This window comes from Dendrobates tinctorius, unplaced genomic scaffold (assembly GCF_039654945.1).
Source record: "Dendrobates tinctorius isolate UK_male_01 unplaced genomic scaffold, ASM3965494v1 ptg000388l, whole genome shotgun sequence".
In the NCBI taxonomy this organism is placed as follows: domain Eukaryota; kingdom Metazoa; phylum Chordata; class Amphibia; order Anura; family Dendrobatidae; genus Dendrobates; species Dendrobates tinctorius.
The window spans coordinates 1,231,503-1,249,390 of record NW_027362054.1 but is presented as its reverse complement, the minus strand read 5'-3'; the positions used below and the strand labels follow the sequence as shown (position 1 = coordinate 1,249,390).

Genomic DNA, 17,888 nt, shown 5'->3' with positions numbered 1-17,888 from the left:
AGTCTGTACATACAGCAGTAACACTGTGCCTTTGGGAGCTTCCCTACTGAACTCCTGTATGTAGTGTCTTAGATGTAAATGTCGATATCTACGGGCCTACAGATTAGTGAAATGTCGGTATTCGCTTCCTTCCTAAATAAATACTAAGAGTGCAGGCTGAAATTGTTAGTACGGCCAAGCTAGACTTCTATTTTTATGAATCTCCAGCCATGAAGTCATCTGGAATACAATTTTTCCCTTTAAGATCTGACTCCTTCTAAGGCAAGCTGTGGGTTTTATAAATGGAGTCATCTCTCCTTTGAAAATATTAAACTTGCGTTCTTTTTTTTAAAGTACTATCTGATTACGAAACTTAATAACCTGCTTTTATAGATATAAAATGTTTGCTGAAGCATATCTGTTGTAAACAAGATCTGAGGGTGACAATTATACCTGAAGGGCAGTATTTTATGGCAACACAACACAATACCTGACCGAGACTTGTAACGGGAGCAAGTACTTTGCCCCATGATTTTTCCGATTGGCCTGTGAGGAGAGGTGAGGATCCCATCTGTTCACAGACTATTTCTGAAAACCAACTGTCCATACAGATTTTGCATTACCTGTTCTGTAAACCTTTTGGATTTATGAACTCTGTAGGTCAGGGTAGTTAAGCAGTTGATCTGTGAGCTGGATGCAGCCCTTGAGGGCTTTTTTCTAGCCCACACCATCCGTGATGGACTCCACAGACCATAGCTTGATCTTTTGGTATTTTTGGCTCACACTTCTGTAATATGCCCTCTACATGTAAACATTTGGATGCCACTGATTCAGGTGCTACTGTGTTTAGAAAATTCTTTAAAAGTAATGCAATAAGGCCAGCAGGATAAGATCTGAAATATTAATCGATTTAGTGGCTATTAAGATTGATTCTCAGATTCCAGCATATTACTGCCTCTGCCTGTAAACTCCAAGGACGTGTTTTGTATCTTGGCTCTGCTTTTTGCAGTATTACATTGCAGCCAGGTCCTGCAAATGTGCAGCTACATTTTTATAGCCCTTCTGCCATTACATTTTGCAGGCAGAAGATACCAAGCAAATGACAGATCAGAAACAGGGTGCTTTTCGCCATAGTGCATTCTTGACTCGTCGCTACCCTGGAATTTACACTTAGTGGCTGTGCCTCATGGCATGCACTGCCATGCAGGAATAGTGTGTGGATGTGTAGTAAACAGGTGTGTGCAGAGAGACCCTGCTCAGTAACTGTCCTTGGGCCAGGGACGGTTGCGCTGCCAGTTCCTGTCGTTGTGGTTCTGCTCAGAGTCTCGATCCAGAAGACGATCCTGGGAGTCATGGCCATTAGTGTTGTGCAGTCCACTGTTGTGATGTCTGTGAGGCTGATACAGGTCCTGGTAGGCATCGGAGTATTCATCCTCCATGTGGCGGGAGCTCCTCTGGGAAGAGGCTGTCCAGGTTTTGCGGGACGTTTCACTGGCTTCGTCTGACTGCATTAAACTGTCTCGCTCTAATGGGGAGTGCTCGTTGGCTCGATCCGAAATAATTTGCTGGTTCTGTTGAGTAGGTTATAGACATATGAAATGCAATTCAATCATTCAACATGCAATAAATCCTAAAGGGCAGGGGACTATTAAGATTTCTAGAGATTTATATGATTTTTGGAATCTGAGCATGACTGATCATATACACATTGACACACACATGTATGATCGTTACTGTACCTGTAGGCCAGGAATGGCAGTAGGAGGAGTCATGAGATTTTGGCCAGTGTGTGGGTGCAGTGGGTGATGTGTGGCTCTCCAGTACACTTCCATGTATTCTGCAAGGTGCTCGCAAGCATCTTCTAGCTGATTCTCGTCCAATATCACATCAAACAATTCCTAAAACAAGAAAACAATAGTAATTTAATATACAATGGTATCAGCTGATGATAAATACAAATGAATAGTGATGTACAAATTACACAAAATTGTCACGATTCCGCATATCGGTGTGTTTGGAAGCAGTGAGTGACAGTTCAGCTGTTCTATCCTGAGTGACAATTCAGCCCTCCAATTAGAGCCAGGGTGTGCTGGGACTTCCTCCATGTGTCTCCTATTCAAGCGATTATCTGGATATTTAGCTTGCTCTTTGCCTCCAATTAGTGCCAGATGTAGCTTAGATCACGTGGTTTGAGCTTGCTCTGTATTCTGGGTTCATATATTTGATCTTTGTTGCCCGACCTTGCCTTTGACCATCCATTTGCTTTGTCCCTTTGTCTTGATTGACTACCTTTCTGTAATTCTGACTTCGGACTGTGACCTGACCATCTCTTTGCCTTACCCCTTTGGTATCTGGTAGCCCTCTTGGTATCTGGCCCTGGACCTCTTGACTACCCAGCCTCACGGCTTGCCTTTGAATAGTGACACAAAAATGTTATTAAAATAAAGTAATTGTTTGGCTCAGACAACCCTCCAACACAGAGCACTCAAACTGATAGAGGAGGCACAAAAAAGTGTATATAATGTATTTCATGGTATCAACCATATGTAACCAGCAAATGAATAAGGCTGTGTGCACACGTCTGGAATTCCTGCGGATTTTATGCGTTTTTGCCGTGTTTTTTCTCGGTGAAAATGCTGCAAAAATGCATAAAATAAGCAAACCATTGTATTCAATGGCTATGCCCACCAGGCGCAAAGTAAGCGGAAAATGTGCGAATGGTACCCAGGGTCTGGAGGAGAGGAGATTCTCCTTCGGGCTCTGGGTACCATATCACTGTAAAAAACAGAATTAAAATAAAAAATCGTGTTCTTCTCACCTTCCGGCGTCCCGCGCAGCGTCCCCAGGCCTCGGCAATGCTACCGGCATCTTCCGGACCCAGTGATGCCTTGCGACAATGACCTTTGATGAAGTCGCAGGCTCCTGAGGCCGCTACGTCATCAAAGGTCATTGTCGCAAGGCATCGCTGGGAACGGGACTTGCCAGGAGCATCGCATAGGCAGCCTCAATAGTAAAAAATTGGTCACACTCGTCAAACACTATGTTTGACGAGTGTGACCAACCTGTCAATCAGTTTTCCAAGCGATGCTACAGATAATTTGGAAAACGCTAGCATTCTGCAAGCTAATTACGCTTGCCAAAACGCTAGTTAAAATGCAGGAAATACGTGGGAATTACACATGCGGAATTCTAGCGTATTTCCCGCAGCAAGGAGTTGCGGAATTCCAGCGGAAATTTCTGCGGCAATTCTGCAACGTGTGCACATAGCCTTATACTGTATGCTCATGTGAAACAGAATATTTTTGCTGGACAATATGAAAAATATAGATAATTGGATAGGAGATCCACCCATCCCTTTGCCACCTGTCTGATGAAGGATTCTGTTCTTCACCAGGAGCATGCGCTATATGTCAAGAATCAATTATCTCCTCCTCATTCCCAGAATAAGATTTAAAGGGGTTGTCCAATCTTCTGAAGTGAATGACCAGTTCTTAGGTTAGGTCAGGTGTGTGAAACTAATTTTCACAGAGGGCCACGTCCACATCTTTTCAAAGGAGTTATGATGTGATATTTCAGTTTTTCTTTTTTAATAAATTAGCAAAAATTTTTACATTTGGTTTTTTTTTCAGTCAAAATGGGGTGCAGAGTGTACATTAATGAGAAAAAAAAAAGAACTTTTTTGAATTTACCAAATGGCTGCAATGAAACAAAGAGTGAAAAATTTAAAGGGGTCTGACTACTTTCCGTACAAACTTTATCGCCTTGCGGTCATAATATGTAATGAGTTCATCAGAACATTAATGTTAATACACTCACTGTGATCCCTATGAATTTTTTCTTGTACTTCACATATGTGATATATATTTCTAAATCATGTGACGAGTATTGGATACTTTTCATATCGTGATCATACACATGGTAATCGTCTAACGTCCACATTTGGCCCAAGGCACCCTATTGTGTACTGTATTTTATCTAAAGTATGTTATACTAACACAAATTGTTTTTCATCTCTGTTCGCTTCTTGACTTTGGATTATCATCTGGTGTCAGTGGATCTAATATGTTTATTGAAGTGTGACCTTGCTAGTTCAAGGAAACAGGGACTGATATGTTTGTTAATCCTTTAACACCATGTAACAAAGACTCGTCTGTTAGTGCTTTGAGTTTTGCTTCCAAATAATCAGAAGATACATTTATATACAAAATAGATAAAAGAGATAGGTCAGGATCCCTTGACAATACAACAAAACCAGATATGTAGGCCAAGAAGAAAATCGTGAAAACTACTGAGCGCAAAGCCATTAAAACATTTTGAAAAAAAGTAACATAAAATAGTGACGATGCATCAAGAACTAGGACTCGCAGCCTGCAGCATTTGTGGCTTTATCTTCCAGAATGCATTCATTTTAGACAAAAATAAAGCATATATTTTCTGTTTAACACAACGTGCAGCAAAACAGACTATAACAATAAGACATGCATTATTCTTCACCCTTCAATAATAAGGGGGTTGCTCAGCACAATAAATATATGTTCCTTTAGGTTTAAAATATTATATATTGCAACTCACTAGTATAATTCACTCTCAGAGCTTAATTAGAGACATAGAAGGGGCTAGCTTGGCAATTGAAATGAGCCAGTGTGTCAGTACATTTCCTACACACTGTCATAATAAGTATATGGCAGAGACATATACACTATAAGGGCTCGCTCACACTGGCGTATGTTCTTTCATGTGAGAGAATTATGCTAATCACACTCTTAGTTTCATCTTAGTGCAATCCAATTATCTCGCATGACAGAATAGCAGCACAGGTGCGGAGAAGATGGAGAGCTTAATTTCTCCATCTTCTCCATAGTGCCTGTGAGCGCACATCAAACTGTACCCAGATGACATCCGAGGGCAGTATGATGTTTCACACGCACCCATAGACTTGTATGCGTGTGCGCGATCCGAATATCAGAGCTACTCGTAGCATGCTGCGATTGTTTTGTTTCCGATAAAACATCGGATAGCACTCAACCGTATCATACCGTAGTGTGAGCGAGCCCTTAGTGTCTAAACATTTCTAAAGCCCCCGTCACACACAGCGATCTCGATCAAGTTTTGTGACGCAACAGCGATCTCGATCAAGTTTTGTGACGCAACAGCGATCTCACCAGCGAGATCGCTGTGTGTGACACCTATCAGCGACCGGCCGCCCTGCTGGGTATCGCTGATCATGGTCGAAAGCCCTAGACTTTTTTTTGATTGTTGGTCTCCCGCTGGCCAACACGCATCACCGCTGTGCGGCGCTTAGAAACCCGCTGTTTACCTTGGTTACCAGCTCCCTGCACCAGCACGCTGGTCTCTAAGGTACACAGCGACGCGCGCGCTCGTCGTCGCTGGTGCTGATCGCTGGTGAAGCTGCCTGTTTGGCAGCTCACCAGCGATCATGTAGCGACACACCAGCGATCCTGACAAGTTCATATAGTTGTCGGGATCGCTGGTGAGTTGCTATGTGTGACGGGGCCCTAAGAATTATTAGGTTTCTACAGAATATTCCCCCTGGGGTTTTGGTGCCCGCCTGATACCAGTACACCACCCCATCAATATTTCCATTACATTTGTTCTAGGCTGGAGATATAAGCACTATCTTGGCAGGTCTCCGGCTCTCTTACCGGAGGGCATTGTATCAGTTTGTCAGCCGCTAGCATCTGGACATTGAGGTGTTTAACTTGAGATTTTCCCCTGGATTTTATCAGTCGCTGCAGCACCTAGAAAACAGGCAGAAGTTACTGAAGACAGAATGCTTTGTCTGACACGCTAGTAAATGCATCGGTTTTGTGCCATTCTTATGTACAAAAGACAAACCGAATCTGTATATCCTTTTCTCCACTCTGGAAGACGCTTCACTAACATGAAAGCTATAAACCTATTATTAATTTGGCTGCTGACCCTAAAGAAGAGCTCTCACTATTGCATGTTATTAGACACATTATTTCCAGCTCAGGATTGATTACCTAAGGAGCAAAATGTAATTGTGAATAGAAGACCTTTCACTATCTCCAGAAATTCAAACACAGCTATGTAGCATGTCAAACAATTGTCTTTATCGCGATTTGTGTAGTCACAATGCCAAACTGTGTGTGCAAGACATATCAGTAAATTAAAGGGGTTTTGTATATCAGCAGGATCCCCGATATGGACCCCCACAATCCCGCGGTAGAGTAGATAGAGAATCGGACAACACACTATATCACTCCAAAGCTGAAGACATTGGTTTACTACTTTGGTATGGCTCATTTTTGTCATGTTAGAACATATTTGTATCTTTATAATATGGATACATGGAGACTCTAGTGACTTTCTAAAAACTCTTAATATTACAATATAATAGAAAAGGGATACATATATACAGTATCTATCTGTAATGAATCTGTCTATCAAACCATCTCATATCTACCTGCCTCATATTTATCTATCTTATAGACGACCAATATTTGCGGTCCAAGTGCGATCCGACAAAACATCGACTCACACTTGGACCAATGTTATTCTATGGGGCTGTGCACATGTTGGATTTTTTATCAGTGGGGAAAAAACTGCAGCATGCATGATTTTTTTTTTTTCTGGAAATCAGATTGCACTCAGCCATGCAAGTTGGTGGGCCATCAAAAAATTGGGCCACACTTGTATGACAACCGAGTGCAGTGATTAAGGACCACAAAGGTCAGAAACGCGTTGCGTTTTCTTTTTATGGTTTCCCTCCAAGACTCATGGAGTACTGCTGTGTGAATTCTTCCTGATTTTAACTTTATTGGAATAAAAGCCTTTTTTATAGATGAAGCGAGTGATGATCCCTTCCTGGATTTTATGATCATACTATAATCACACTCAGATTTTCTCGGATGAGAGAAAATACTCCTGTGTGACAATAGCCTTAAATCTACCTACTGTATATTGTAGCTACTTTACATGGCAGAATTTGCAGAATGTGTTCCCTCGATATATTCATTACCAAAAACAGGCTTAGGTCCCATCATAGCAAATAGGAACCTTTGCCAAAATAGAGATTTTCCAGCTATTGCCTTGAAAGATGGGCACTTGATTCTTCAAACAGATGAAGGCAGCAGAGAGTGCCCCCATCAATGTCCGCCATAATGCCTTTATAAAATTCAGCTCTCTGTAAAAATGGTACCCTTCATGTTTCTGCATCACTCTGTCCTCAATTAACATAAAATCATTGAGATGAAATCCGATATTACTCTAGGTAGAACCAGAAGAAGCTGAGAGAAGCCCTGTTTGTCTGCTTCTTAGTTTTGGTGCTGTAGATGTAGACCACTCAATTGCTCTCTAAGAGCTGGCAGAGATCAGTTTACAGGAGTGCTCCTGCCCAAATCAATGTCATGGGGAGCCACTGCAGCCTATCCAGATGAATTCTGTTGTAGCCAGACTATGAGACCTAGAATGAGACGAACACTTGAGCGTCGCAAAGGAAGATGGTGACACCAGGACTCACCTTAGGTGATGAAACTTTGACATACACAATGATGGGTGCCAGGGAAGTTTTGCTCAGTTGAGCAGGATGGTTGATTGTGTCCGCATCCAGGATAACTAGTTGGAGTGTCTTGGCCAACTCAAATATCCTCTCGATTTCACTTTGTACTTCAGCTGTATACCAGAATATTGAACATACATAGAAATTACCACATAACTGAAGACTTATTGATTACAGACATTCATGTATACAGTATATCTACCTAAGAGACCACGTGTGAGCTTGCTTGAAGTAGCTAATTGAATGCTTTTGCCTGGATTGCTTATGTACCTCATTGATTCTCCTAAACAAGCGTCTACCAATGCAGGAGGAATGCGTTTAGATGAGAATATGAATCTAAATAATTGTATTCTGTGATTTCGGGGTACTTTTGATTTTAAATTTAAATTGGTCATTTTTTTCAACTTAAACTGTTGATTCTTATTGGTGCTTTACAGACAAATAGTCATAATATTTCAAAATTACAGAAGTACAAACTTTTGATTAAGAAAATGTAAAAAGTAAAACATTAAGAGGAACGGGAAAGGAGGAAAGTTGGGGGGGAGAGGCCGAGAGGAAGTCAAAGGCGAAGGCATTGCACCAAAACGCGCGTCGGAGCTGGCGTCACTCCAGCAGGAGAGGCCTATAATGGGAATGTGCACATCAATACACTTGTAAATACATTTTTCTTGTATTTTCCCTTGTTAATGTATCACTACCCTTGTATATTATCTTATGTATTAGTACATGCTTTACTATGTGTCCTCTCCTGTTCCACCTGACGCCTTTTAGTACTGCTGTATTGATGTTTGACCTACATTGCTTTTAAGTAATAAAGTTTTCTTTGTTATATTCATCTTGTTGTTGGTTCATTACCAATTTGTTTTTCCTATTTTTTTGTCCAAAGTTTTACTTATCCGTTTTTTTTTGTTTTTTTTTACTCCTTCTTGCGTAATTGGACCATTAAGTGGACCCTTTAAAGGCAGATCTAATAAACACTGATTTTACGAGGTGTCTTTTTCTGTGATTTTTTTGTCATTGTGGATTACCCAGTCAAATATTTTTAGTTTGGTGTGATTTGTGTTAAAAATAGTCATGTTAAACACGTTAGCTCTAATACAAAGGGTGTTTGGAATGCAACTTCAGGCAGACCCAAAGGTGTGTGTGCTGGGCTATCTGGGAGAGTCAACCGACTTTGAGTCTCCGCTGGCCATTGGTTTATTGTGAACATTATACCAAGCTCGCAAACTAATAGCATTACATTGGTTGGATGTCCAACCTCCGTCGATCAATGTAATGAGAAACAGGAGAAATGATAACATCTGGATGGAAAAGGGGGTTTATAGAAAAAGAAAAGCATTAACAAAATTTTAAAATATATGGGGACCATGGTTAAATATGCCGTGCCTACCATCTCGAGCTCTGGTGAGAGATAGGATAAGCAGCTAGTGGTTCCAGGATAGAGGGCTACAATATTCCTGGGTATTGCATATAGGGGTATTCAGTGGACATAGTAAATAGAAGGGGCTATTGTGTGTTAGTCAAGCGAGGGTATATTGGATGTAATACACTATGAATATAGTTTGGTCTGGTGTGTTATTGGAGGGAGGGGTGTTGTTTGTCTTCATTTATAAATATAATTAATAAAATTGAGGTAGAGCTGGATATATGGAAAGTTGTTGATACAATTAAATGCGTAACAGTATTGTAAAAACGTAACCTGTAATTAGGAACAAGTTATTCAATGGTATATTTGTAACAATGTTATGTGTGCTTTCTCATCATTAAATAGGATCTGATTATTTCTTTTTTAATCAGGTCACTTCTTTTAATAGAAGATAAAAAAAGGCAAAAGTTAAAAGAATTTAATTTTTTTAAAATTTTTTGTGTATATGTTCATTATTTTTAACATTTATGGAGCGCTTTTTTCCAGCGGGTTACTCCTGAAAAAGACACAGTGTGCACATACATAGTTGGGTCCCAGAACCCAATCTACTGGATTTTAGCTTTACTTTTTGTTTCTAAGCCAGAAGCGTAGACTCTGGTTGCAATGTCGTGCTCTGCTCCTTCCCAATATCCTGGCATCTAGTAATAATTACTTCCAGGAGGTCATTTGGGAAACAGACTTAGTTCCTGCCTAATAAGTATTTAGAGCAAATTTCACACAGCATTAATACATCTCAGATTCTCGCTACTGTACTGGAGTGATTGGTAAAACATGGTTGAGTAAACCTATATCTTTTTTTGGTCAACCCTAAATCTATCTGGTTGTGAAATATTTTCTAAAGTAAGAAAATGCTGTTCTCACCGATGCTGGAGCGGGTGCTTGATCGTTCAATGATGGCTCTCCTGCCTGGATTATTGAGTACAGAACGCTTGGCTAGAGACAAGTCGGCTGTGACTCTAGTAATGGAGATTCTGAAAATATGCAACAAATACAGTATGCAGATCCTTCAGATGTCTACTCTTCACTTTATGTAAAGTGATAAGCATATGAAAGATACAAATACTATAACCCCCCCCAAAAAAAAAAAAATTGTGGTATTCTTGCCATACTTCAACTAGCTAATGATTTATTACCTCCCCTAAGGGAGTTTTCCAACAAACTAACACAGGATAGGTGTACCGAGTCCCTGTGTATATTGAGACTGCTGAGCGTAGTGATATAATACCAAAATCTATATATTCCCGCTGGACCATTGCATATATACAGTAGAGCCTTTTTAGCCTTAGTTTGGAAAGATAAGTAGCCCTCATCAGCACCCATTTCAGAAAGAAATAATCAGTCAGTCCACAAACATACCAACAAAAAGCCAATTAGATGCCCACTAGATATGATGCCAAACTCACCCCCATATCATTTTGATCTCACCTGCCATCAAATCTGTGCTTCATAAAGTCAAAGAGAGCTTTCTGCATCATATCAGTCACCTACAAGAACAGCAGAGAAAAAAGGGACAAAGAAGGACACAAGATCATTTCAGAAGATACCGCATTCTGCAGAACGTACTCACTATATTTATGGAGACTGCATTGAAGTTTTTGGGGCTGTGACAAGGCTGAATTTAAATTTGAAAAACATTTGGAAAGAAGTCAGATTATAATAGTATTAATTCTTGCTCCACTGGCTCGAAGCTTGATTATTTTTTTCATCTTCCTTCGTCCTTACAGTTAACTATTTCATTGCAATTCTCCCAAAGTTGGTTTTTACATACACATTGCTGGGCTGCCGAAACATTTTACAGCAGATGAAACTTCTCATCTTTAGGGTTCGCTCACTTCCATATGTTAAAAATTGCTCCGATGTTCATCCTGAAAAGTTGGAAGAATGGAAAGCCCCCACATCAATTAGAGCGGGGGCTGCATGGGCTCGTGGCACTTAGGGTAAATGTATGATATGTAGGGATATTGTTAGGAATATGCTGTCTGTAACCATTTTGTTTTACTGTAGGTTGCCTCAAATGTCTCATTAGGCATCCTCATGATTGATCTGGTAAAGGTTTAATAGTCCCTGTTGTCATGTAACAGAAGCAGGCGATCGCCCTGATTAGCTGGCCTGGCTATCAGCTGTTAATTTGGATTGGTTGGAAAAAGTGCGGGGAAGGTGCTCTATATACATCCCTCCCTGAGGAATTCTCCTCAGTTGTCTGTGAGGAGACGCAGCAGCTGTCACCCGCCCACCCGGCCCCTTTGTTATTCTTTATTACAGGATGGGTCGTTGTCATTGAGAGGCTTTTCTTGAGGGGAAAGTTAGTCATTTTAAATTTGATCCTTAAGTTTATTGGTCTTTTAAAGTGGACTTGAAAATCTTTGATTTTATTTATTAAATAATTTATTATATAAATTGGATTAATTATATAAGTAATCCTCTTAAAAGCCTCTCGGCCATTTCATGCCAACCTTGGTCTTGCGTATTTTTATCACCTGTTTAGTAAGTAAGGGGATTAATAGGGCCTACAATCCCATGGAATCCGTACGGTTTACCTTTTGTGATGCAAGTGTGCGTTTTATTTCTCGCCTAGCATCTGTATGACATGCGTATGCAATGCATTTTTCACATCACCTTTTATGTACTACTAGATGGAGGCCGGTAAAGTCACGATGGGGGCAGCGTTGAGAATCTCTCCCCCCCATGTGCTCACCCACCTATTCACTCTCTCTTTCCCCATGTGCTGACTTCTCCTGTCTGTGCTCTCTTCTTTGATCTCTCTACCCCATGTGCTATCCGCCTTGTCATATTTCTGCTGTAACTTGGATAGCTGTCCTTTTCTTTGATGGTATATTCTTGGCATTTTTTAGATTTTGGCGTTGAAATTTGCTTTTTAAAGGGGTTTTCCCATGAACGAAAATTACAGCAGAAGATCACAGAGGATTCATTTTCTGAAGTAAAATATTTCACTGACTGTTTTTAACCGCTTTCTGCCATCTGACGTACTATCCCGTCCATGGGACCCTATGCCCATGGACGGGATAGTACGTCTAGTGTGATCAGCGGCGCTCACAGGGGGAGTGCCACTGATCGTGGTCGGGTGTCAGCTGATTATCACAGCTGACACGTGGCACTGTGTGTCAGGGGTGGTCACGGACCGCCCCCGACACGTTAACCCCTGGCACACTGCGATCAAACACGGGGGGTTTCCACTGTTTAGGCACATCGGGGGCTTTCCAAATGCGACATGGCGTCCAATCTCAATTCCAGCCCCATAAAAGTCAAATGGCGCTGTTTCCCTTCCGAGTTCTGCCATGCGCCCAAATAGTGGTTTACCCCCACATATGGGGTATCAGCATACTCAGGACAAATTGCACAAAAACTTTTGGGGTCCTGTTACCCTTGGAAAAATAAAAATTGAGGGTGAAAAGATGATTTTTGTGGAAAAAATATGATTTTTTAATTGTACGGCTGTACGCTATAAACTTCTGTGAAGCCCTTGTGGGTTCAAAGTTCTCACCACATATCTAGATAAGTTCCTTGGGAGTCTAGTTTCCAAAATGGGGTCACTTGTTTAGGCACATCAGGGGCTCTCCAAACGTGACATGGCGTCCGATCTGAATTCCAGCCAATTTTGCATTGAAAAAGTAAAACGGCGCTCCTTCCCTTCTGAGCTCTGCCATGCGCCGAAACAGTGGTCCCCCCCCACTTATCCGTTATCAGCGTACTCTGGAGAATTTGCACAATAACTTTTGCAATCCAATTTCTCCTGTTACCCTTGATAAAATAAAAAAATTGGACCTGAAGTAATTTTTTTGTGAAAAAAAAGTTAAATGTTCATTTTTTTTAAACATTCAAAACATTCCTGTGAAGCACCGGAAGGGTTAATAAACTTCTTGAATGTGGTTTTGAGCACCTTGAGGGGTGCAGTTTTTAGAATGGTGTCACTTTTGGGTATTTTCTATCATATACAGTAGACTGCTCAAAGTGACTTCAAATATGATGTGGTCCGTAAAAATAAAATGGTGTTGCAAAAATGAGAAATCGCTGGTCAAATTTTAACCCTTATAACTTCCTAACAAAAAAAATTTTGGTTCCAAAATTGTGCTGATGTAAAGTAAACATATGTGAAATGTTACTTATTAAAGTTTTTTGTGTGCCATATCTCTGTGATTTAAGGGCATAAAAATTCAAAGTTGGAAAATTGCGAAATTTTCAACATTTTCGCGAAATTTCCATTTTTTTCACAAATAAAGACAAGTTATTTCAATTAAATTTTACCACTACCATGAAGTACAATGTCATAATGTCAGAATCAATGGGATCCATGGAAGCGTTTCAGAGTTATTACCTCATAATGGGACAGTGGTCAGAATTGTAAAAATTGGCCCGGTCATGAACGTGCAAACCACCCTTGGGGGTAAAGGGGTTAAACAATATTTTACCTCACAAAATGAATCCTCTGTGATCCCCTGCTGTAATGTCAGTATTGTCTTTTGCTTCCTCCCCTGCCCAGTAGATGTGGTATGCTCCATACACGGTCAGACACAGACAATTTTAAAAATGAACTTTCGTTCGTGGGAAAACCCCTTTAAAGTGACCAGCTTCCTCTGCTTGTAGACACGTTGCGCATCTGCCGATGAGATCATCCGAATGATTCACTGCGCCTGCACGGAACTCGCGCAGGCTCAGTAAATCAGACCGCCGCCATCCTTGTGCAGACAGATAGCGGCGGTCACATTAAAACTGCGCATGCGCTCCTCCTGTACAAAGATGGCAGCAGCGGTCAGTGAATCATTCAGCTGATCCTGACGGCGGCGTTCGTGACGGTGTTCCGCTGGTGGTACCGTGCAAGAGGCTGCGTACGGTGTATACAGTGTGTGTGTGGTGCGTAAGGTATATACAGTGTGTGTTTGTGTGTGGTGTGTATGGCGTATACAGTGTGTGTGTGGTGCGACGGTGTTCAGCTGGTGGTACCGCGCAAGAGGCTGGTACCACCAGCAGTTTCCATATTGAGACACCAATCACTTGGGTGTCATAATATGGCGGTCGGTGAACTTCCTCCGCTTGGAATTCTGGGATCTGGACGGAACAGGAAGTGAAGACATTACAAGGTAATTATATATTAGATAATGCTCTATGTAACTTAAAGCTAGTTGGCAAAAATAATAAAGCAATCATATATAAAGATATAGATACATGATTGAAAAATATTTATAGAAAGATAGAGTGGATAGATAGAATAAATAGGATAGATATCCTGCAGATACATAATTTCACAACCCCCCTACATATTATAAACTTTCACTCTTTAGTGTCTTTCATGCGGAGATTACTCTACATTTTTTTAGGATTGTTTAACTAAATAAATAGTTCATAAAATCTATTTTATAACACCAGCAAAGGTAAATCTATGAGTTGATCTTATCAGGCTGGGAAGGTTCCTGGTTATTGAGTCCTTCCCTGCCTAAAAATACCAGCCCGCAGCCACCCTTTGCTTCTGCTCTTCTCGACTCGATTGCCCTAGTGTGGTGACAATCGGGGTAATGGGGTTTAGGGCTGATGTCAGCTGTGATTATCAAAAATCACCGCTGTTATCAAGCCCTGGTGTTAGTAATGTAGAGGGATCTATCAGACACCCCCATTACTAATCCAGTAATAAAAAAAAATATATATATATATTTTATGTGAATAATTATTCACCGACACTTTCCCTGGTTCACCAATTTATAAAAAAACAAAACAAAATGCATCTAATGTGATGCGCCATGTCTTGGACAGCTGAAGCTGGTATGATTTCTTGCATTGCACTTGTCCGATTTATACGCTATACGATGTGAGAGAACCTTTATATAGGGCCTTTTACCAGTTTGAGCATGTTAACCTGGCCAAATCATGAAACAGTGGCTGCAGAGCTGAGTAAAACAGTTTTTATTTTTACAATTTCTCCTCTCCATTGCGGAGATACTAGGTTGTAGTAAAGTTGGAAGGTTTAGATTATTATTTATGTTAAATGCAAAGGGGCGTTATCAGAGTTTTGTGTCTGGTGGTGTGTACTTCTTTTGCATAAGGTTTACCAATCACAAGTAGGTAGCACCATGTTGGGGGAAAAAAATGTATTTATGGACTACACCTTGGACATGCCTTTATGGACCTTGCTTTGTGCAATCTGGCACAGTCATCCCGGAACAAAAAAAGAGCCTTCCCCTAAACGGTTCCCACTAATTTGGAAGCATACAATTGTCAAAAATATATTATATGCTGAAGCAATAAGATTTCCTTTTACTGAAACTCAGGGGCCGACCCTTGAAAAACAAGTCCATAGCATTATCCCCCCTCCAGCAAATATTATCGATGGCACAATGCAGACAGTCAGGTAAGATTCTCTTGGCATTTGCCAAGCCATATTTTCCATTAGACTACCAGAGAGAAGTGTGAGTAGTCCTTCCAGTGGTGACGTGCTTTATACCACAAGTCCAATTAACCCTTTGCAGCTACCTTTGGAATATGGACTTTGTCTATCTTTACTGACTGGTGATAGATGCAATATAAGTGTACAAATCTTACTGTTTTGGAATATGGATTTTCTTTATCTTTACTGACCGGTGATAGATGCAATATAAGTGTACAAACCTTACAGTTTTGATATGCAAGATTACCTGTTGTATTCTAGTTCATTATGGAGAATATATGTAGCTAAATTTAATTGGTGCCATGTCGTTGTGTTTTTCTGTTCCCTGAAATCATATGCTTTATACCACTCCATTCAATGCTTGGTATTGAGTTGGTGATGTAAAGCTTGCATGCAGCTTCTCAGCCATGGAAACCCATGCCATGAAGCTCCCGATGCACAGTTTATGTCCTGAAGTTATTGCCACAGGAGGTTGGGAGCTCTGCAGTTATTGAGTCTGCAGAGCGATGGTGACCGTTCTGTACCTCAGCTCTCAGTGATCCCTCTTGAACTTTACGTAGTCTGTGGCTGAATTGCTGTGGTTCCAGTTTACAATAATCTCGCTCACAGTTGGTGGTGGAATACTTAGGTGGGGAAGATATTTCACAAACTGACTTGTAATGGTGGCATCCTACTGTAGTAAGGTACCCAATTAAATTTCAGCAAGCTCATTAGATTTCAGTAAATGCTTTAGAAAGAACCATTCTTTCAATAATGTTTTTAAAGGCAGACTGCATGGCTAGTGGCTGGATTTTAATCACCTGAGGCAAATGGAATTGATTGAAAAACCTGAATTCATGGATTAGGATTGGTGTCTCAACACCTTTGTCTATATAGTGCATCTCCATGGACCTATCCTACTTCCATTATGCAGGTCTCCATGGACTCATCCTACTTACTTCCCATTCATATAAACCTCCATGGACCCATCCTTCCCACTTTCCAATTATATACATTTCCATTGACTCATCCTCCTTTCTTTCCATTTATACAAATAGTGATGTGCTCAAACTCATTGTCTGGATTCATGGAATAAAATACCGTAAATTAAAAAACTGAATCTAGTATTGCAACACCACCCATTCAGGTGAATGAGCTGCAAGACTAGACACAAGCCTTTATCTAATAGCAAACCCTTCAAAGTCTCATTACTACAGGAAACAGTCAATAACAACGAGTATATTTAAATAGCAGACATACCTAAGAAATAATCATTTATCGGCACATGGAAACCATTTGGATAACTTACAAGAAGAAATACTGTGAAAAAAGATGCAGGACAAATTATTATATTACATGTATTGAATGCAAGTCTTATATTGGAGTTCCCCAATGTAGTAATTAGGATTTTCCTGGAAGAAGTGTAACAGTTCATATAATCATGTGGTGCGAGAATGGTGGCACGCGGCTTGTTCTGGTCTCACGTTCTAGGAATGAGGTCTGACTCAGCACATGCCTGTAATATCCAATTGTTTATTGAACTTTGAGCAACCACGGAGCTGAGTAAGTGGCACATGAAGCCATGATAGATGACTTTCAATTAGTAAATTAACACAGTGTGAAAGGTGAGCAGTTTTTACATTGCTTTAGAGAGAACTTCATTTCTTACTACATTGTGCCGGCTCCTTCTGCCAATTAGCAGAACTCTACAGTTTCCGCACTGAGCACCCCACTGTGGCGAAAATGCAAACCACCTGGTGGGCATCAGTTAGATGTAAGCTCCAGACTTTAGCGCTAACCAGGAGATTTTTTTTAACCTTTGCAAGACTGAAAAAGATGTTAGGGTGCACTTATTGGGCCGTATAGTTGGGGACACAGGCAATGTATGAGTTCTATGAATGGCTGAGGACTGGAAGAGACTCAATAGTTAGACTCTCAATAATTTTGTTTAAACTTAATCCACAGCTGCAGGACATTATAAAGAAACAAACTGCGCTGCACTCACCCTCCCTGGGGTCCAGTGTCAAGTGTCGCCACTGCTCCGGGTGTCTGGCATCAGCAGGTCTGAGTGGCGCATTCAGTCTACATGGGAACGCCTCACTGAGCACACCGATTGGCTGATGGACTGTCAACACCGAAGCCAATGCCAGACACTACTCAGTGTTCCCAGAGAGGGCGAGACATCACAGTTTGTTTTTTTTTTAATAAACTGTGACTAGGGATTAACTTTTAAAATTTTGTCATATATAAAGCTATTTTTTGATGATGAGAATACAACTATTGAAATTTAAGTAAAATAAAAACTTAAGATTGTTTTTATTGAAATATAGTTTGTTACTAAAGCTTTCATTCCACATAGTAACAATTAAATGCAGAAACAGAGAATATCATACTGTTCCATTCTGCAATAGGCCACAAAAAGGGCATTATTGGGCAGCTGCAGAGTCTTTAAAGCTTAATTACATGCTGGCAACAAATCAGACTGAAAATTATTGACTTTGACTCGATGCAAGCTTAAATTCACTGATAAATAAGGGAGAAATCTGGCTGCCAGTATCCAGGCTGGT

General features: G+C 40.6%; 1 protein-coding gene and 1 long non-coding RNA gene across 4 annotated transcripts in view; one reads left to right on the top strand and one right to left on the bottom strand.

Moving 5' to 3' along the window:
- LOC141076151 (uncharacterized) overlaps positions 1-17,888 on the top strand; it is a 141,963-nt gene that overhangs the window by 12,581 nt on the left and 111,494 nt on the right. The gene's annotated exons all lie outside the window — the stretch shown is intronic.
- Positions 821-17,888, bottom strand: part of CACNB3 (calcium voltage-gated channel auxiliary subunit beta 3) — a 343,020-nt gene continuing 325,952 nt past the window's right edge. For all 3 annotated transcript variants that reach the window (XM_073563484.1, XM_073563483.1, XM_073563481.1), the window contains exons 8-13: positions 10,374-10,432; positions 9,810-9,919; positions 7,484-7,635; positions 5,643-5,738; positions 1,719-1,877; positions 821-1,550 (exon numbers count right to left, since the gene is read on the bottom strand). In XM_073563484.1, the coding sequence (XP_073419585.1) occupies positions 1,236-1,550; positions 1,719-1,877; positions 5,643-5,738; positions 7,484-7,635; positions 9,810-9,919; positions 10,374-10,432 (891 nt within the window). In that variant the 3' untranslated portion in view covers positions 821-1,235. The remainder of the gene's footprint in view (positions 1,551-1,718; positions 1,878-5,642; positions 5,739-7,483; positions 7,636-9,809; positions 9,920-10,373; positions 10,433-17,888) is intronic.